This window comes from Triturus cristatus, chromosome 1_1 (genome assembly GCF_964204655.1).
Source record: "Triturus cristatus chromosome 1_1, aTriCri1.1, whole genome shotgun sequence".
NCBI lineage: Eukaryota > Metazoa > Chordata > Amphibia > Caudata > Salamandridae > Triturus > Triturus cristatus.
In genome coordinates, this window is record NC_140579.1 from 957,883,534 (window position 1) to 957,904,082 (window position 20,549).

At 48.5% G+C, this 20,549-nt stretch overlaps 1 protein-coding gene across 1 annotated transcript in view; it reads right to left on the reverse strand.

The window, feature by feature from the left end:
* Window positions 1–20,549, reverse strand: part of PLEKHM1 (pleckstrin homology and RUN domain containing M1) — a 448,316-nt gene that overhangs the window by 230,409 nt on the left and 197,358 nt on the right. Inside the window, exon 3 of the mRNA XM_085650998.1 lies at window positions 9,198–9,445. Within this exon, the coding sequence (XP_085507124.1) occupies window positions 9,198–9,445 (248 nt within the window). The remainder of the gene's footprint in view (window positions 1–9,197; window positions 9,446–20,549) is intronic.

Sequence of the window (20,549 nt, forward strand, 5' to 3'; positions counted from 1 at the left end):
TGGTGATGTTGAATAATTCAGGACAGGATCTTCTAGAACTACGATCTTTGGCTTGTTCAAGGACCTTGCCAGGTAACCTCTTGGTCTGAAACGATCCAGCATGAACTGCATTTGTTCTTTGAGCACTACAGGATTGGAAAAGATTATTTTAACTCTTAATAGTAGGGAATATGGAAGATGGTTCTTCAAGGCATTGATATGAAAACTCTGGAAGTGCAATGTGTTGTTCTTGTCTGTACTTTTTCTATATATGTTGGTTTCAAGATGATCATCAAACTTGCTGATCGCTACATCTAGAAAGGTTATGGTTTTGGCATCAACTTCATATGTGAACTGGATTCTGTCATTGATGGTATTCAAAGAAATGGGAGCATTGTTGAGACTATCATGTGAGTCCTTCCATATAATGAATGTCATCAATATACCTATAAAATTGTATAGCATGATTTTTCCACATCTCAATGTTAAGTATGTTGTTCTTTTCAAAGTTGTTCATAAAAATATTCACATACGAAGGGGCAGTACAATTGCCCATTGATGTGCCAGTTAGTTGTAGATAATATTGATCATTCCACTTGAAATAACTCTGATATAGAGTGAATTGTAACAATTCCATGAAGAACAGTTGAAAGGTGGGATCTAATTCTGAGTGGAAAAGAGTTGATTCTATTGCTTCAATGCCCAAGTTGTGTGGAATGGAAGTGTAGAAAGAGTTGATATCAGCTGTACATAACCATATTTCATTCATGATGTCAAATTTAATGTCTTGGATTGTGATATAAGAAGTCTGACGTGTCCTTGATATATGTCTGCATATTCAAGACGAAGGGTTGCAAGTATTTGTCTAAATGTTTTCCAACAGCTTCATGTATTCGCCCTCTGGTCGATACTATAGGTAGAAACGGAGGATGTTGCAGATTTTTGTGAACCTTACGAAGCATATGTAGATAAGGTGTCTGTGGCTTGTTGGGTAGCAAGAATTTGTAAGTCTTGTAATTGATTATTTCGTCATTTATTGATTTTTTGAGTAAATCCTTGAGTAATAGTGCAAATTGTTCAGTTGGATCATTTTCCAAGACAAAATAGGTTTCAATGTCAGAGACGTGTCTTTGTACCTGTTCCATGTAAAAAGTAGTGTTCATAATCACTAGGGCGCCGCCCTTATCCGCTTTTTGACAGGTGATGTTTGGATTGTCAGCCAGGCGTTTAAGCATGTTGAATTCCCTTTGTGTAAGATTGCGATGTTTCGTTTTGCTTATGAAATTGAATTTTTGTATGTCAGATTTGACCAAATTCTCAAAAGTGTCCAAATTCATATGGCTAACCGGAGCCATATAGGTGCTTCGACTGTGTAAACCTTTGACTCGATGAGGTTTATCTGCAGTGCGTTCCGTCAGGACGTTGTTGAAAAAGTGTTGGCGGCGTAAATTGCGCATAAATTTGAAAGGGCTGATCTCAAGTTCTAGACTGTTCATATGGCAAGTGGGTACAAACTAGGTGCATTTCTGGAGTATCTTGGTCTCTAATCTGTTTAATTTAGTAGATGAAATGTTGATAACTAAGTTGGTGTTTTCTTCCCCTTGAGTCGTTTCCCCGTGATTGGCACATTCCGTGTTTCTTTCTCTCCTTCTATTTCCTTTTTCCCTCCTGGGTCGTCCTTCTCAGCAGTGCCTACCTCTAAACAAACATTTACAATGCAATAGTCTCGCATTTGAAAGAGTTTGAGGTATTGGCATTGTAAATGATAATACCTTTTATTTATGTGTTTTGAAAACCAAATAAAAGCCATTGTCATTTACAATGCCAATACTTCAAACTTTGGCAAATGCGAGACATTTGTGCCATTCGCACTTTAGCTGTATACATCGGAAGCTAAAGCGCAGATGCCGCAATTGCTTAAAAAGTAAAGAAATAGAAAAAAAATGTCTATTTGGTTACTTTTTAAGCAATTGCTGCACCCGCACTTTAGCTTACTAAGTTTACAGCTTAAGCGCGACATTGCTAATTAATTCCCAGGAGAGAGGGGGGTGCCTGGTTGTTTGATGGGCACTCATGATGGAACTTTAAGTTCTGGCTTCTTTGCAACAACGTCAAAGAACAATAAGTTTAAAATGATAGTTCGCACCAACTTTGGACAGCGAGAGATGTATTCACGGTGCCTGGGAGACTAATAATAAACCGGCTTTCGTCAACTGCTTAAGGGAGGAGGCGCGACGTCAGGGCCCCTCCTTGGATGCCTGGAGCTGTGGGGGGAGCACACTTGCAGTTTTTGGGTGGGGAGGGAAGGGGGGCAGCAGGATCTGAGGGCTGGGTTTCCAGAACGCAGAGGACAGAATCCTAGTTTGTGGCTAGAAACACGGTCCATAGCCATAGAGGACTGGAAAGCACTCTGTGAGTGGGGGAGGAGGCTTAAAATGCGCACAGGGGCGGTGTGTTTTTAGTGCTGCCTGGAAGTGCAGGAAAAGGGAGGGGGGGGAGCAGTCATCGCTGCAGGGTCGTACCTGAGGAGGTGGAGCATGGGAGAGTTTACCGAAGGCGGGCCGCGGGCAGGGGCGCGTGCATTCTCCAGGAGCCCTTGGCAGCTAAAGTTTACCGAAGGCGGGCAGGGGCAGTAGCTACATGCTGTGCCAGGAGCACGTGAACAAAGGTCTAAGGGAAACAAGCCTGGGAGTTGTGTGCAAGCTCGCGCTAACAGAAAGTTAAAAAAAGCAATGGTGAGAAGTTTTACTACCGAAAGCAATTTGGTTTAATGAATAAAAAAATGCAGTAGGACATGCGCAGAGTCCCAACTAGCAACAAGGCAACCTAACTAACAAGCAGCTCTAATAAGGCACAGTGTTTCCGCCGCATTAGGAGCTGGAACGTGTGAAGCTTTTTTTCTGGTGGTTGAGCAATCGGAGGAGGAAAGTCGTAGAAAAGCTTGTTTTCTTTGTCTAATTGACAAGCGCAACATGTGAAACCGGAACATTATATCTGTGAGTCTCGCAGTCCGAAAGAGGCTGCAATAAAACCTTAGCGTTTGTTGCCGAGGTAGGGAGTGCGCGCCACAATATCTCCTCCATTGTTCTGCTTGCCTGAGGCACGGACGCGCTGCATTGTAATTCATTAGGGAGTGTGGCTGCGACGCACACACACTGCTTGTTCTGGAGCGCCAGCAGCACAGTGTGATTAAAATCAGATTTAAATACCACACCCCCTGTTGGACTTGGCCCTTCTGGCAGGTTCACCCCTGAACTTTTTGCTTTTACTGGTGACCTGGTGGTAGTGATTTTTGGTTTCTGTGCACTTTCCCTGTGTCCCAGAGTAAAGTGCGTGTGCACTCTGAGTGCATGCGGTGAGATAGGCCTGCCCTCCCATAGGAATGCATGGGGAATGTATGTGTCCCTGGTAGTTCCTGATGCGTGGGGTGTTCAGACTCGAGTTTGGTATGTGCGGACTCGTGTGATCGAATGCTTCGCAATGATGTATAATGCATGATTATGTCATGTGCGGAAGTGCCACTTCTAGGAGTTGGCATATTAGTGTAAAATGTGTCTGGCGTGTGATTGGCTGGTGCTGGCTGGTGAGCCTGGCTCCAGGAGTCTGGGTGGGTCTGCCCCAGTGGTGAGTGTGAGATTAGCATGCTGATGGCTGGGGAGGAGTGCACCTTGGACCTGAATAGGGCAGGGCTTTCCCTACACAATGCTGGCTCCGCCCCCTGTGGTGCGACTGATGACCCTAGCCCTGCCAGTGAATAGAGTGAGGGGCTGAGCACATCAAGGGTGCTCCCCAACCAGCTGCGACTGGTTTTCCCCCTCACCCTGAGCCAAGAACAAAGGGAAAAGGTGTATAAGAAGGGGCTGTGTCCCCTTACAATTTGTTCTCTTCCAGGATCCTGCCTGAGGGGGCTGCTGCTGTTGCTGGGCCAGAGGACCGCCACTTGGACTACCTCCCTGCCTGGAGGCCCAGTGAGCTGGCTCTGGGCCCAGCCTTGCCCCCCCTGCCTTGCTGCATACAGAGGAGAACTTTGCTGGACTTTCGTTATTCTCCCCTAAGCGCTGGGAGCGCTTCATTTGCATCTCTAAGCGCCTGGAAGCGCTGGACTGGCCTTTAGCGCTGAGAGCGCTTTCACTTTGTCCCTTAGCGCTGGGAGCGCGTTATTTCTAAAAGCCGGTGCCCACCCGGCGTTTGCCCCGTCTTTGCCGATCCTGAAGTCCCCTGGCAGGTGCCCACCCAGCCAGAGACATTGCCGCCCATAGAGTGCCCACCTCGATTTATTGCATTTTCAAAAGAGCCGGTGCCCACCCGGCATTTCCCCGCTTATTTCCACCTATTTGTACTTTAATCCGAAGGCGGGAGCCTACCCCGCGCCTCGGAGAAAGCCGAGAAAGTCACCGCCGCGGCCCCTGCGAAGACAGGAAGTCAGGCAGTGCTCGTGGTGACGTGGGTGGGGCCTCGTCCCAAACCAGGAAGTCGACCCCGCGCTTCCCAGAAGAGCTCCGGTGAAGAAAGCTCCAGCGCGCTGCCCCAGCCCCCCGGAGTAGAAACCCAGGTAAGAGGGACTCCGGGGGGGTTGTGGTCTCTGCCCCCCTGTCCTCCATAGCGGCGCCGCCGTTGCGGGCCGCTCCGACGGGGGCACACGGAGGAGAGCGCCCCCGTCGCCCCCAGGAGAGGCCTTAAGATCGGAGAGCGCTAGAGGCGCTCCAGCCTAGAGGGGCATTTGTTTTACGGACAAGAGCGGCCCCGGAAGGCAGCGGGCCGCTCCAACGTTGGCCCCCATATTTGTTTAGAGCCCCGAGGCTCCAACATCTGGGGGCATGATTCGGTCGAGTCCCTGAGCAGGACTCCAACGAAGGGGGACATTGTTTTCTCAGAGCGCGAGTGCGCTCCCACGGGGCATTGTGTATTTTAGAGCGCTGGTGCACTCCAACAACGGGGGCAGTATTTTGCTCAGAGTCCAGAGGGACTCAAACGTTGGGGGCACATTGTTCTTGAGCCACGAAGGCTCTAGGGGGCATTTCTGGTGGTTAGAGCCCCGAGAGGCTCCACGTGACTGCTCTATTTGTTTTAAAAGGCACAGTGGTGTCCACGCTCATTTTCCCAGCTGCCCAGCACTTAGTGGGCAGCTGCAACGTGTAGGCTGTGCTCAGTTGCTCCTGGGCGCTTGGTGTTTTGCCTTGACTGCGTGCGCAGTCTGGCCCTGACTCTGCTGGACACAGGGCGTCCTAGCCCCGACAAGGCCATTTGGCCTAGGGACTGCCACAGGTGGTGGCTAATGTGAGTTTTTGCGCTATTGTTCCTAAACCTGCACCTCTGAATGTGTTTTTATGCGTCATGTGCCTTGTGTTTACACCTCTGAATGTGTTTTTATGCGTCATGTGTAATGTGCTTATACCCCTACAGGTATTGTGATACTTAGGTGGTTGTTTTCTCCTAGTACAGGTGGTGCTAGTGAGGTCCTGGTTCCCTGCGTAATATTTTCCTAAGGTGGTTAGGGTTGCGTAGGTGGTACTTACCTGTTACCAGTGGTTACTGGTTGTGCGCTACATGTTCTAATTGGTGCTACAGTGATTGTATGTGCTATGTTCTAAAAGTGTTATTCCTACCAAGTGCTAATTCTAAAAGTGCTAATTCCTGACAGTGGTCAATGTGGCCCTGTCCCCTGTACATATAATCCCTTGTAAATTCTGCCTGTGGGCACATTGTAGAGTGTGTGTTTTTATATAATGTGTTTTGGTATAATACAAAGGCTATTTTCATATAATACCTTGTGTGGAGTTTCTTTTGTGGTGGGCCTTGGGTGTTGTTGCTGGGTGCGCGCGCAAACGCTTTACACATCGCCTCCGGGATAAGCCTGACTGCTCGTGCCAAGCTACCAAGGGGGTGAGCAGGGGTTATCTTTGGCGTGTAACTCCCCAGCCCTGACTAGAGTGGTGGTTTCTGCCTGGCTTTGGCGCAAGCCCTAGCCAACCAGATATCCCATTTCTAACACCCCCTTTAACTGATCAACAGCAGAAAATTCCCCAAACTTCACTTTAATTGATTTAGGTTTCCAAAATAACCAACCCAACAAGAAAGCTCTGCTCTATGTTTGAACCGTGTCATGCGAGCACTGAGATAAACTTGCTTATTTCACTGATTTTTCTGGGTAGTGTTTGGCACACACAAGTATGGTTTGTTCACGCATTGCTGGAAAAGCGGGACGCGGGCGGTGCTTGGAGCTACAAGCAGGAGTAGGGAACATGAGCAGGAAATTAACAAAAGAAGCAAAGAAGCGAAGGCAAAAGAAAAAGTAGAGTGCAACAGTTACTTATTAAGACCAACCGTGAACCAATGCAGGCAAGAAGGGCAGTCTCCAGGGCATGATGAAACAAGTGGGAGTTGTGCGCGCGCGCGCGCTAAAAGAACAAACAAGCGGTCTTCCACATGGACACAGACAGGGCGGAGCGAGTGGGCGCGCGGCTGCAAATGTGAAAGCAGCTGCAGCGTCCACACGCTTAATGACCCGTAAAAGCCAGATGGCAGCTGCGTGCGCGAACGCAAGCGCTAGGCCAGCCAAAGCGTGGGGTAGCACTTTCAAAACCCACCTACTAAATGTCTCGCAGAGCAGCGCATGCGCTGGCTCATCGAGACCTAAAAATGGAACATTGGGAGTTGATGTGGCGTGTGTACTACTTGTAGACGGTTGATTTGTATGAGGTGTTGGTTGCTGCACATTAAGTGTTGGTTTGCGTCTTGTCTCACTTTTTGATGAAGATGTGTCAATTTCACTCTGTGGGTTGTAAGGTTTGTTTTGTCTGAGTCTGGCATAGACTTCCACCCATGAATAAACCTCACCAAGTTTGTAGTCAATGGTGTCGCGCTTATATTTGCGTATTTTCGCTCTTCAATTTCTTGACTATATTTGACTATATTTGTCTAATTGTCTTCTAGGGTCTTTGTTAAATCGTCTGACGTCATCAAGTTTGTCAATTCTGTCTGAGTACAAGCTATCTCTTTAGTCAAATCCTCCAAAATTTTAGACAATTCCTCAATGATGTGGAGTATGAGGTCGAGGGAGCATTTTATTTAAGATGGCACTTCTCAACGAATCTTGGGTTGCCTTTGCATAGTAAAGGTTTCAGGGGGATGCGCAAACCACTCGGTATTCTTTGCGCGCAATGATATTTTATTAGTGTGCCTGCGTGCAAGCGTTGATTTATTTCTCTCTTCGTGAGTGTACAGTCTGGTACTTGTTTATCTCTTCGGTGGTCTTACTCATGTCATCTTTATTCTTTAGATATTCTTCCCTGACGAAGGGCACTATGATGCCCGAAATGCATTGGGAGACTCGTTGAGATTGATTAATATTCATTGATTCACCTGGACATATACAAGATCGATATGAAATGTACAATATCGTTTTGGAAATAAATCAAGCTTCTGGATACATGTATAAACTTGATTTCAAACGTTTTTGTTTATAAGGAAAACAAACTCTTAGATCCCACGCCGGTCGGATTGTGGGTCATCGCAAGTTGGGTGACGCTTCCATTTTTGTTGTAATTCACACTCTGATCAGTGAGTCATACTTCTGAAGCACGCCACAGATTTCCTCATTGATTATACACTGTTATGCTGTGCGTGTTCGTCCAAACCCTTTTTTTGAATGCAGGTTCTCTTAATGGTATTATAGTTAAGGATTCTTCCTTTCCTGCCTATCGACCCTCCTTAATTAATTAGGGGTGGGTATAGACAGGGATCAGAGTCAGCTCGCTCCGGATTTTCAAAGCAAGAGCTGCTTGAGGTGTGGTCTAACGCAAGAGCTGCTTGAGGTGCAGTCTAACGCAAGAGATGCTTGAGGTGCAGTCTAACGCAAGAGCTGCTTTAGGTGCGGTCTAAAGCAAGAGCTGCTTGAGGTGCGGTCTAAAGCAAGAGCTGCTTGAGGTGCGGTCTAAAGCAAGAGCTGCTTGAGGTGCGGTCTAAAGCAAGAGCTGCTTGAGGTGCGGTCTAAAGCAAGAGCTGCTTGAGGTGCGGTCTAAAGCAAGAGCTGCTTGAGGTGCGGTCTAAAGCAAGAGCTGCTTGAGGTGCGGTCTAACGCAAGAGCTGCTTGAGGTGCAGTCTAACGCAAGAGCTGCTTGAGGTGCAGTCTAACGCAAGAGCTGCTTGAGGTGCAGTCTAACGCAAGAGCTGCTTGAGGTGCAGTCTAACGCAAGAGCTGCTTGAGGTGCAGTCTAACGCAAGAGCTGCTTGAGGTGCGATCTAAAGCAAAAGCTGCTTGAGGCGCAGTCTAAAGCAAGAGCTGCTTGAGGTGCAGTCTAAAGCAAGAGCTGCTTGAGGTGCAGTCTAAAGCAAGAGCTGCTTGAGGTGCAGTCTGAACAAGAGCTGCTTGAGGTGCAGTCTGAACAAGAGCTGCTTGAGGTGCAGTCTAAAGCAAGAGCTGCTTGAGGTGCAGTCTAAAGCAAGAACTGCTTTAGACCGCACCTAATAGTGTTCAGTTTCTTAAGTTCGCCAAGTCAAATTCCCGTAAAAGAGTTAGACTGCTCATGTTGCTGAGATTTTGGGGTACACTGCTGACCACAGGTTTGAATCCTTGTAGGGCCTACTCCTACGTTCACCATTCTAAAGTTTGAATAAAATCCTCCTGAGGCAACAGTACATCATTCTAGATTGTGCCACATTGGACTAAGAGAGCGGCTAGACTGATCCCTACAGAGGGTGCCATAACACACTGAGCTACCTTTCCAGCTCTCTGCAGAGGGTGGCTTAACCCACGGAGCTATTTTACCAGCTCGAACACTGGGACAGTACGCAGAGTCATTAAAATAGATCAGCAGGCTAATGTTTCTACTATTGAAATACTTGGGCAACTTGATAATCTCATGCAGACACCTCAGCTTTGATAAAATGAGAACCACTGAACGGGGTGATAATGACAGCTGATGTTTAAAGTGCTAATTTAGTGCAGTAAAACAACTACATCCAACATACAGAAGGTGTCGTCTTCTGAAGACCAACCCTATTCCACTTTTCTACTTGTTTTATACACCACAATATAAGAAAACATCCAGAAAGCCAGGTTATTAGTTTTTTATCTGAACACGTTAACTGCATATTGAGAGGGGGGGAGGTATGGGGGGCTTTTTCTTGTCATGCACATGCTGTGGTGAAAGTGCGCCCCATTGTTTTGAAACTTCAACAGACCCATAACGTGGAAACAAAGTCTGAAGGGCACTCACCGGTGAGTGACGGATTTCAAGAGGGTCCAGAAGACGGGCTGAGGTAGGCTGGAGCGCCCGCTCAGCCTCTTGCCTCGCACTGCCGCCTCTGCCTTGACATGCTTTGCTTTCAGCCCATGGATGTACACTGCTTCTAGTGCACTGCAAAGAGAGTTTGCATCCGCGTCCTCGCTGGTGACCACCGCATCAGAGGTCACATACCGAATCTGCAGGGCCTTCAAGCAGCTCGATATTTTTTTCTTAATCAACTGCAAGAAAAATTGGAAATCATTTTACTTTCAAAATATAAGTACCACCTATGTCAACTGTGCTTAATTTACGACGGGATGCATTTGCAAAGAAATGGGGCAGGCCTATTCTTCCAAAACCACTTTACAGTGCTAATCGGTTTTTCTAGAACACACATCTGAACAGTAACAGATACAGAAGATTGGTTATCTCCCTTAACACCGCTGTCCACCTTCCGAGCTTAACAAGCATTTGCAATGCAATAGGTCTCACATTCACGGGAGTTTGAGCTATTGGCATTGTAAATGACAATGCCTTTTATTCATGTTATGGGTTTTAAAACATAAATAAAAGGCACGGTCATTTACAATACTAATAGCTTAAACTCTCGCAAATGCGAGACCTATTGCATTGCAATAAAGGGCCTTCACAACCGCTTCTTAGATTGTAAATATCAGAGGAAGAGACCGGAAGATGTGCAAGTGTTGTAAGTTACTCGCGCCAGCTACGTTGCTTTTTAAGGACTCTTAATTTGTATTGCTTTTAAAACTTCTACACTTTCATATTATATATTGGATTGCACTTTGCTATAAGCCTACTCACCTCTCCATTTTCTGCTTCTCAGCCCCTACCCCGGTCCACCACGGGCTTGCCCGATTGTTGTGGAGGGTAGTGAGGGCTGCCGGGCACTCTGCTTCCGGTCTTGCGTAGAGGAGGAGTTAGCGGTCTAGCACCCAGCTGCTATTTAAAAGCCATGTCAGTCCCAAGGCGCAGCGGACGCTATGTTGCTTTTTAAGGACTCTGTTAATTTGTTTATTGCTTTTAAAACTTCTACACTTGCATATTACATAGTGGATTGCACTTTACACTAAGAATACTCACCCCTCCATTTTCTGCTTCTCAGCCCTGTTAGAAATGGGATTTCTGGTTGGCTAAGGCTTGCACCAAAGCCAGGCAGAAACCACCACTCTAGTCAGGGCAAGGGAGTTACACGCTGAAGATAACCCCTGCTCATCCCCTTGGTAGCTTGGCACGAGCAGTCAGGCTTATCCTAGAGGCAATGTGTAAAGCATTTGCGCAACCCACACACACAGCAGCAACACACTAGGCACACCACAAAAGGAACTCCACACAAGGTTATATAAAAAAAATTGCCTTTGTATTGTCATAAACACATTAGAAATATAATCACACATTTACACTGTGCCCACTGGCACTAGGCAATATTCACAGGGAACTATATACAGGACCAGGCCAATCGGGCCACGGTCAGAACCATCAGAACAGGTAAGTGAATGTAAAACACAACCAGTAACTACTGGTACCATAGTGACCTAAGCATTATCACATTAGACATAAACCCACACTAGATGCAAAACTCATCAGCATAAACACATTACGCAATGAGCCTCACCAGCATAAACACATTATGCACTAACCCCATAGGCATAAACACATTACGCAAATAGGTACTACCTCAAAACATCACAACATGACAGGCCTCACAAGCCAGATAAAGTGCACACAGCACATTACCAACTGGCCTCTCACAGGGTGCCCCAATGCCCTCTGTCCACAATGTCAGGGTTTCTCCTGGGCTATCTATCCCCTTAGCCCTCTGGCTGCTAATGCAGCAAGCAGAAAGTGCGCACAGGTACTGGCCTAAAAGTTGCAGGTGCCCACTAAATGCTGGGCAGCTGGGAAACAGAACGTGGGCATCGGTACTCACTGTGCCCTCTTGAACAGATCTGCGCAACGTTGCAGCTGCCCTCTATCACGTGGGGCAGCTGGTGAAAATGACCTGAGCCCCCCCTCTGGGGCTCGTGAAACTAATATGCCCAACGTTGGAGCGGCCCGCAACGGCGGGACTGTTCATGCAATTGGCACCTGACACTGTGCCTCATATGCAGGAGGGGACACGGGCCTCTCTGGGCCCTCGCCAACCACGTGCCCCCTCGTTGGAGCCACACGGGCTCTGAAAAGAACACTTGCCCCACGTGGGAGCAGCCTGCAACAGCAGGACCGCTCAGGCACTCACGATGAGCCCCTGGAGCCCCCAAGGGTTCCTGACCAACAACATGCTGCTTTCCGATCGGCCCCACTCACCGGGCTGTGGGCGGAAGTCTCCTCTGTCGTCGCTCCCGGCTGGGACCGGCATTCTGCTCCTCTCTCCACCTGCGGACGCCGCGCTTCCCTTTCCTCACAGGAGCCCCGCGCTGCCAGCGGCGGCCTCGTCTGCTTCACCTCTTCACCCAGGCCCCCTCCTGGGACCCGGGACTTTGCTGTGGAGCCCACGAGGCTCCAGGCAGCTTTTCCGGCGGGACTTCCTGTGCGTGTCCCACCCAATGCCAGGCAACTTGGCCTGACTTCCTCTTTTCGCCCGGGCCGCAGCGGTGATCCTCATTTGGGTCTTGGCAGCGATGCGGGGTGGGCACCCACCCATCACTTAAATACTCAAGGCGGGGTGGGCACCCGCATATTTTCAAATAGCGGAGACCCGGGGTAGGCAGCCGCCAAAATACCGCATAAGCGGGGTGGGCACACGCATATCAAATAAAGCCACGAAGCGGGGTGGGCACCCGCCTTAGATAAAATAGCAGGAGAGCGGGGTGGGCACCCGCTATCCTCAAAACAGGCCATTACAAATCCAAACGCGGGGTGGGCAGCTGCAATGATGCCTGTATCAAGGGGCTGCAGCTCAGGGCTGCGCAGCCCATGCTCCTTTTCTGTCTTCTTGGGGAAAATTAAAATAAAGCATAGCGCTCACGAGGCGCTAGAGCAGTAGGAAGTCCTTCAGGTCCAAGGGGCAAAGTTGGGCCCAGGGAGGCCAGCACACAGGGCCCTCCAGCCAGGAGGCAAGCCCCTATGGCGGTTCCTCCAGGGCCCCAGCAGGGTCAGGACCAGCACCCAAGCACAGAATTGAACAACATCATGGGGTCACAGCCCCTACTTTTATACACTCTTTGTCTAGAGTTCAGGGCATGGGGGAACCAGATGCAACTGGTTCAGGATTTGGATTATTTAGTTTTGCAAGCTCCTCTCCCCCTTTGACAGGTGGGGGCTTGTCATCAGACACCACGGGGGCGGAGCCAGCATTCACTAGGGAAGACACCATCCTATTCAGAGTCAGGAGATTACCCCTCCCACTACTCTTAGCCCAGATGTTCCATTCAGCCTAGCGCTGACTCACCCTGCCCCTCCTGGAGCCACCCACACCTCTCAGCTCCTGTCACTCGCAAGCCAGACATGTAATTCACATCAGGCAGACACACAGCACACAGAAATGCCAACTTCTAAAAGTGGCATTTCTCCACCAGTCACCATATATCTGCGCACACCATTGCGCAGCATTAAATCTCACGAGTTCATACATACTAAACTCTTCCCTGCTGCTCCTCTCATACCAGGAACTACCACGGACACACTTATCCCCAATGCATTCCTATGGGAGGGCAGGCCAATCTCACCAAATGTACACAGAGAGCGCACACACTTTACACTGGACCACAGTGTTAAAGTGCCCAGAGGCCTAAAATCACCAACACCAGGTTACAGACAAGGCAAAAAGTTGAGGGGGGAACCTGCCAAAAAGGGCCGAGTCCAACAAGCCCCTACCCCGGTCCACCACGGGCTTGCCTGATTGTTGTGGAGGGTAATGAGGGCTGCCAGGGACTCTGCTTCCGGTCTCGCTTAGGGGAGGAGTTAGCGGGTTAGCGGTCTAGAACCCAGCTGTTATTTAAAAGCCATGTCAGTCCAGACGCGTAGCAGACGCGCTCAGCGGGCGCGCCGGTGGCGCGCCAAAGGCAAGCACGTCTGAGCCTGTCCGCACCTGTTCCGTGGCTAGCACTAGCCATGCTGCGGTTGCCCCGCTGGAGCACGAATTCACTGGACCAGGTCCCAACTACTTGAAGTCAAAGATAAAGGGTGCAGCGCCCGACGCTTAGTAAGTTCTCTGGGTCCGTCAAGGTCCATTTCAATTGTGCCATTTGTTCATTCTCTTTTAAGCCAGGTCCTAATGCTCCATCCGTGCTACCCCCATCTCCTGCCGGACCTGCAGATGAGCAAACTGACCTCCCTCCCAACATCAAGGCCTGCCTGCTTAATTGTAGATCGCTACCCAGTCATTCAGGAGATATTTGGCTATCCCTTACAACTTATGCATGGGACTTAATATTTCTCACTGAAACTTGGGTAAAGGACTCCTCGAATCCTGACCTCAACCTTGCTATCCCCCCTGAATATCGTTTTGTGGGGATTAATCGTACCAGCTCCAAGGTGGGCGGTGGGATTGCGGGGATTCTGCGCTCAGGTTGGAAGATCTCCTCTAGGAAACTCGCTAACATTGGCCCTTTAGAAGCCATGTATTTTAGTATTTCTGAAGCTTCAAATTCAATTTTGGTAGGTATTCTCATATACAGACCTCCTGGTTCTCCTCCCCAACATCTTACTGACTTCTACACTACAGCTGCCGACCTATCGCTGAAACACCCTCATTTTACAATACTCGGTGATTTTAACCTGCATGTGGATGACATCTCCTGCACCAAAGCGGGGCTGCTCCTAATCACCATGGAGGGCCTCAAATTGAACCAGCGGGTCAGTGGCCCCACTCATCTGGCTGGCCATACGCTGGACCTATTCTTCACCAATCATCCCAATCTGACCACAGCATTACCCCTTCCTCTTACATGGTCAGACCACTTCCTTATCCCATTCAGCCTGGCTACTTCCTCTCGCTCTACCCTTTCCGTCAAAGCCCGGGATTATGGTAGGAAATGGTGTAAAATCACCTGCTCAACGATGGCCCCCGCACTTTCCATTTCTCCATGGCTGTCAGTAGGGGATCTAGACACTGATGTCTCAAATTTCAATGGCTGGCTATCCTCGGCCATAAACACTATTGCCCCAATGCGACCGTTGGTCTCTTCTAGACTAACACCCTCAGCTCCTTGGTTCTCCCCTGCCCTGCGTGCTGAGAAGAGCCTCTGCAAAAAACTTGAGTGGAGCTGGATACAATCATATGATCCAGAGGCAAAATCTACCTATAGAGCGGCCATTAAGAAATTCCACAAACTTAAACGTACGTTAATGAGAGAGTATTTTATTAAGAAAGTCAACTCCGCCAACAACTTCTCAAAAACTTTGTTCAAAATAGTGAGAGTTTTCCAAACCACCTGCACTATCCAGTTCAACCCCCCCTAGCCAAGGACTCTGTGATGGTCTATCTGACTTTTTATGACAAAATCTTGGACATTTTGTCCATGTTTAGCCCTTCCACGGCTTCCCCGGTTCTTAACTCTAGGGTAACTAAGGAGGAGGCATTTATGTCTTTTACACCCATCTCTATTGTAACCTCATCTCAAAATTGTTGGCATGCAAATCAGGCTCCCCCATGGACCCATGTCCGGCACAACTATTCAGTTTTCTGGCCCCTCTTATTATTTCCCTACTAAACCTGATCTGGAACACCTCCTTACAAACTGGTGTTTTCCCTTCGACATGGAAACAGGCCATGTTGATTCCCATTTTAAAAAAACCTGATGCTGACCCGTCTGTTTTTAGCAATTACCGGCCCATTTCCCTTTTACCTAAACCAGCAAAAATTCTGGAGAAAGTAGTTCAAGAACAACTCTCAAATTACCTCGAGTCCAAACAACTTCTCCACGATTCGCAATCCGGTTTCAGATCCGGCTATAGTAGAGAGACTGCACTATTGGAGGTTGCAGAGACTATCCGCGAATGCATGGATGCAGGCGATGCTGCAATACTAGTGCTCCTCGACCTGTCCGCGGCATTCAATACGGTCTCTCATGCCATATTGTTTGAGAGACTACATAGTCTTAGGATTCAGGGCACCCCCTTGGCCTGGATCAGATCTTTTCTGGGTGGTCGCACCCAACAGGTCTCCCTTCAACCTTTTGTCTCGGAGAAGACACCACTCAGTTGTGGAGTTCCTCAGGGCTCTGCCCTGAGTCCACTGTTTTTTAATGTCTACCTGTCTCAGTTGGCCACAGTGGCAGAATCAGGTCAGAGTGATCTTTTACGCTGACGATACACACCTAAAGTTTTTATTTAGAGATCACTCTAACGCTACCTTTTCTAACTTCAGACACTGCCTTAGCAACATCTCCTCCTGGATGTCACTCAACACTCCTAGGCTTAACTTGGATAAAACCGAGGTGTTTTTTTTTTAATCAAAAAAATCCTCCTCTGCCCCAACTTTGGTGGCCGGCTGAGCTGAATCCCCCCCCCGGTTCCGGTGGAATCAGCCAGGAATCTTGCATTCTGATTTGACAATGAATTGTCCTGCAAGGCGCAAATAAATAGGGTCTCATCTGCGTGTTTTGGTAAACTACGCATGATCCGTAAAATTATCCCTTTTCTTCCTTTGGACTCTCGCCGGACCATTATTCATGCCCTTATAACATCACACCTGGACTATGCGAACAGCCTGTATGTCGGAGCGCCAGCTTACCTGGTCAAACGCCTGCAGATTGTGCAGAATGCTGCGGCACGAATTATATGCAACATTCCATATCGTCACCCAATCTCACCACACTCAAAAAAGTTACACTGGCTGCCAGTGACTAGGCGCATTCAGTTTAAATCTATGGTCTTGGCGTAGAGAGCAATGCAGGGTCAGGGTCATGCCTATCTCCGAGCTAGACTTAAGCATGCTCAGTCCAACCGATCACTCAGATCGAATCATCTTCGTCTCTGGCGGACTCCCCGATTTCATCGATCTAGAATGGGGGGGCAGAGCTTTTGTAGTCATTACTGCTCAATCCTGGAACAGCTTACCATTGTCCCTGCGTATGACAGAATTGAAATGCTTATTTCGATGTAATCTAAAGACCTGGCTGTTCACTAACCCTTAGCCGCTCATTAATACTTACAACTGCTAACCATCCGGAGCGCCGGGACACCCCAGTTGGGGGTAGCTGCGTGCTATACAAGCTTAAAAAAATAAAAAGTGTGAAGTGAGAGTTACATATGATCCGAGCTATAAACACTAACAAAGCACTCCAACACCTTTCGCTCTGTGATTACATTGTCACGGCTCAGGAGGAAGAGCGGGGCTGGGGGAGCTATTTCGTGCCCTCTCCGTGATTTGAGTGTGCAGTGTGGCATTGCTATCTTTGGTCTAATAAAAAACACTCCAGCTGCAGTAGGGCCCTGGCTTCACCTCCTGGTGCAGGGCGGGTTGTGCTTTATGGCAGGCATGGAGGGAGGGATGGTCTGGGCTGTCGCTCCAGCCTTGTACAGTGCCCCTGCTATCACTAGTGAGTGAGAGGCGCTGAGGTGGTGGTGGTATTTGTGGAGGTGGTATTGGTGGTGGCGGTATTGGTGGTGGTGGTATTGGTGGTGGTGGTACTGGTATTGGTGGTGAGATTGTAGGTGGGATTTGTGGTATTGGTGGTGGTGTTGGGGGTATTGGTGGTAGTGGTATTGGTGGTGGTGGTAGTATTGGTGGTGGTGGTAGTATTGGTGGTGGTGGTAGTGGTATTAGTGGTAGAGGTGGTATTGGTAATGGTTGTGGTATCGGTGGTGGTGGTATTGGTTGTAGTATTGGTGGTGGTGGTATTGGGGATGTATGGCATTACATCGCATTGTAATACCACGCATGCCATTACAACGCGGGTATTACTATGCGATGTCAATGACATCGCATGCCATTATATCGCAAACTATTACCACGAATATGCCTTTACCACGCATGCCATTACCATGCAAAGGCATGCGTGATAAAGCTATATTCGTGGTTAGTTTGCAAGGTAAGTGACTACCCTACCCCTACACAACCCTCCCCCGCCCCCAGTCCTCTCCCTACAATTACATTACACTACCTTACACAACCCCCCCGACACTACCCTAGAACACAACACTACAGCACTACCCTAATCCTTAACGCACTTCACTACTCAAACTCTACTACACTACCCTAAACCACTACACTACACAAACTCTACATTACCCTAAAACACTACCCTAAACCCTAAAACACTACACTACGCAAACACTAATACACTACCCTAAACTCTAAAACACTACACTACCTGTTGTAAGCCACCCCTATGGTAGGGTGCATTGTGTGTGTAAGGTAGGACATGCTCTGATGTGTGTAGCATGTCCTGGTAGTGAATTACACCCAATTTCGTTTTTCACTACTGTAAGGCTACCTGTTCTCCATAGGCCAGAATGGGAGGTTTGACTATTACATTCTATAGTCCTAACTGACCAAAGGAACATGGTAGAAAAATGAATTTAGAATGCCTGAACTCAGAATATTAAAATACATATTTTAGTGAAGTTTCTTTTTATATTCTGTGTTTGAAAATACCACTTTTAGAAAGTAGGTATTTTCTTGCCTAAGCCTTCCAGTGTGCTCTGCTGTTATGTGTATTGGCTGTCTGGTTTTGGAGTGACAGGGCTGGGGAATTCCAGGAGATAGGGTGAGGTGTCCCAGTGGTGAATAGAGAGATCTGCATCTAGATGGGTGGGAGGAGTTGCACCTGGGACCTGAATAGGGCTGTGCCTTCCCTCCACAAAGCTGGCTCCACCTCCTGTGGTGCGTCTGATGTCTCTGCCCTGCACTCTGAAAGGAAAGAAGCAGCCTGGTAAACAAAGTGCTCCAGGACTGAGCAGAACTGGTTCTGGCTGGGTTCAGTGACTTGTGACTCTTTAGAACAAAGACTTTTGGGGTATAAATATCTGTGCTGAAACCCCTACAATTTGTATTGCTCCTGGACAACAAGAAGAACCTCTGTCCGTGTAACTGAAGGAATCTGCAGGAGAGGACTGTCGTTGTGCTTGTGTGCTGTTTCTTGGACTGGCCTGCAGTGGTTACTACTGGACTTGGAAGAAGAGGAAAAGGACTTTGAAGGAACTTTTATTTTATCTTGCTACAGCAATCACCCAAGGGCTAGAAGAGAGCTAGCCTCCTGCTGGAGTCTCAGGCACATCAGACTCCACCACCAGCCTCCTGTTTCCTCGCAGCGAGGATTTCTATCTGCAGGTGAGGCTCCTGTGAGTTCCAGAGCCTCTAGTTCTACTGTGGAGAAGAGAGTGCTGAAAATCATCGCTAACGCCCGTTGGCGAGCCGCCGCAGCTGAAGAGCGTAAGGAAAATCATCGCGCTGCTGCCGCTGAGTGCTCGCTACCGGAGATCATCGCATCACACGTTTGCGGGCTGCCAAATGCTCACTAACCCGAAGATTATCGCATCGCATGTTTGCGGGCCTCCAAGTGCTCGCTAACCAAAGACCATCGAGTTCATCGCTTCACAACATCGCAGCGCAGACGCCGAGTGTTCGCCATTTTCATCGCATCGCATCAGGATTGTCGCTCCCTCGCGGAGCGCCATTTCTTTTTATCACAACAAGATCGCACACGCATAAGGCTCGGCGCATCATCCTCCCTTCCCGGCAAGGATTTCAACGCATCGCCGGCTTAGCGTGGAGAAGTTTGGCGCTTTGTCCTGCACACAGATCAGCGCATCATCCTCCCTTGCGGCAAGGATTCAATGCATCGCTGGTCACGCGTGAGGAAAATCATCGCTACAACTCCTTAGCGACATTTTGGTTGCTTTGCTACAGAATCCAGGTAGTTTGTGAGTAAAAGGGTCGCAGTGACCACTGCCTTGAACTGAACTCCTCTTTGCGCACTGTATGCGATCATAAATGCAAGTCCAGATACTCACCGCTGACCACCAATGTTAGAAATGGGGGTCTCTAGTTGGCAATGGCTGTCCACTGTCCAAGTAGGGACCCTTCTTCCTAAGTCAGAGTAAGCGGGCTACACCCTGCTCAACCCTGTGGTAACGTAGCACGAGCAGTTAGGCTTATCTCAGAGGCAGTGTGTGAAGCATTTATGACCATACACAGTAACACAGAACAGAACAGAACATTACAAAGGGACACCACACAAGTAGTTATAAAAAATAAGTATCTTTATATATAGACTTAACACAAGACCAATAACAGTAAAAAGCCACAGTACTAGAAAATAGGGTTACTCTTAAAATGCTGCAAAAATAGTTCAAAGTGATTATGGTGTACACTACAAGTGAGTGCAGACCATAACATAACCACATACGTTGTTGAGGTTTTGATTCTATTTTTGATTGATATTGCCAGTTATTGCTACAATGGGTCTTGCTGAAATGAGACCTACCTTCTACATAGATGACCTGTTGACCTACAGTCTAGAGGAGCTAAGAGGGTTCGGTGAGGAGAGAGGTTTAGCAGTGAGTAGGAAGGAGACTCAGCTATCCTTGCAGACATCCCTGAGGCTTTGGCAACAAGACAGATGGAGATTCTTGGAGTCCCAGTACACCTACCAAGAGGGTAGTTGGTCTGAGGGTGGCTCTGGAGTATTTGAAGAGGATGGAGAAAGTGTAATGGAATATCTCATAGGTAGGGAGTCACTTGCTGAGTCTAGTGCCTATGGTAGTGACCGATTGCTGTAATGGTCCCCAGAGGAGTTCACTGACAGGTGGGAGGGTCCCATAGGTAGGGAGTCCCTTGCTAGGTCTAGTGCCCAGGGTAGTGCCCAATCCCCTTCATGGTCCCCAGAGGAGTTGGACAGACAGAGGGAGAGGGAGAACCAGCTGGAATTAGAGAGGCTCCAAATGGAGATTGCCCAGCTGGAGGCACATCTAGCGCAGATAGCAGTAAAGGAGAAGTTAGCTTGGGAGGGTAGATTGTCCCCTGAGAGCAGTTTTAATTGCCTGGACTCACCAGTGAGGGTGAGGTCCAGTGGTGGCAGCAAAATTGAGTTATGTAATGATGACAGTGTAGCACACCCACCCAGAGATGTGGCACCTGACTCGAAGAAGGGGGTTGATCTACACCAGAGGATTCAAGGATATGAGGTAGCTCCATTGGTGTGCAGTGTCCCTGAGGTGGATTGGGGGACTAGCGTAGGGGCCCATAGTCCTAGTGAGGGGAAGGACACCCTACCGACTCTAGATGTGAGGTGCAGAGAGAGGGGTTCCCCCGTAGTTGAAGTACTGGTGTATGAGTGTGAGAACCGCCCAGAAGAGTGTGGGTTGAGTGATAGAGACAGTCATGTAATGTCTCGCCCATTTCAGGAGAGTGGTGTGGGGTACGTATGTGAGGCACTG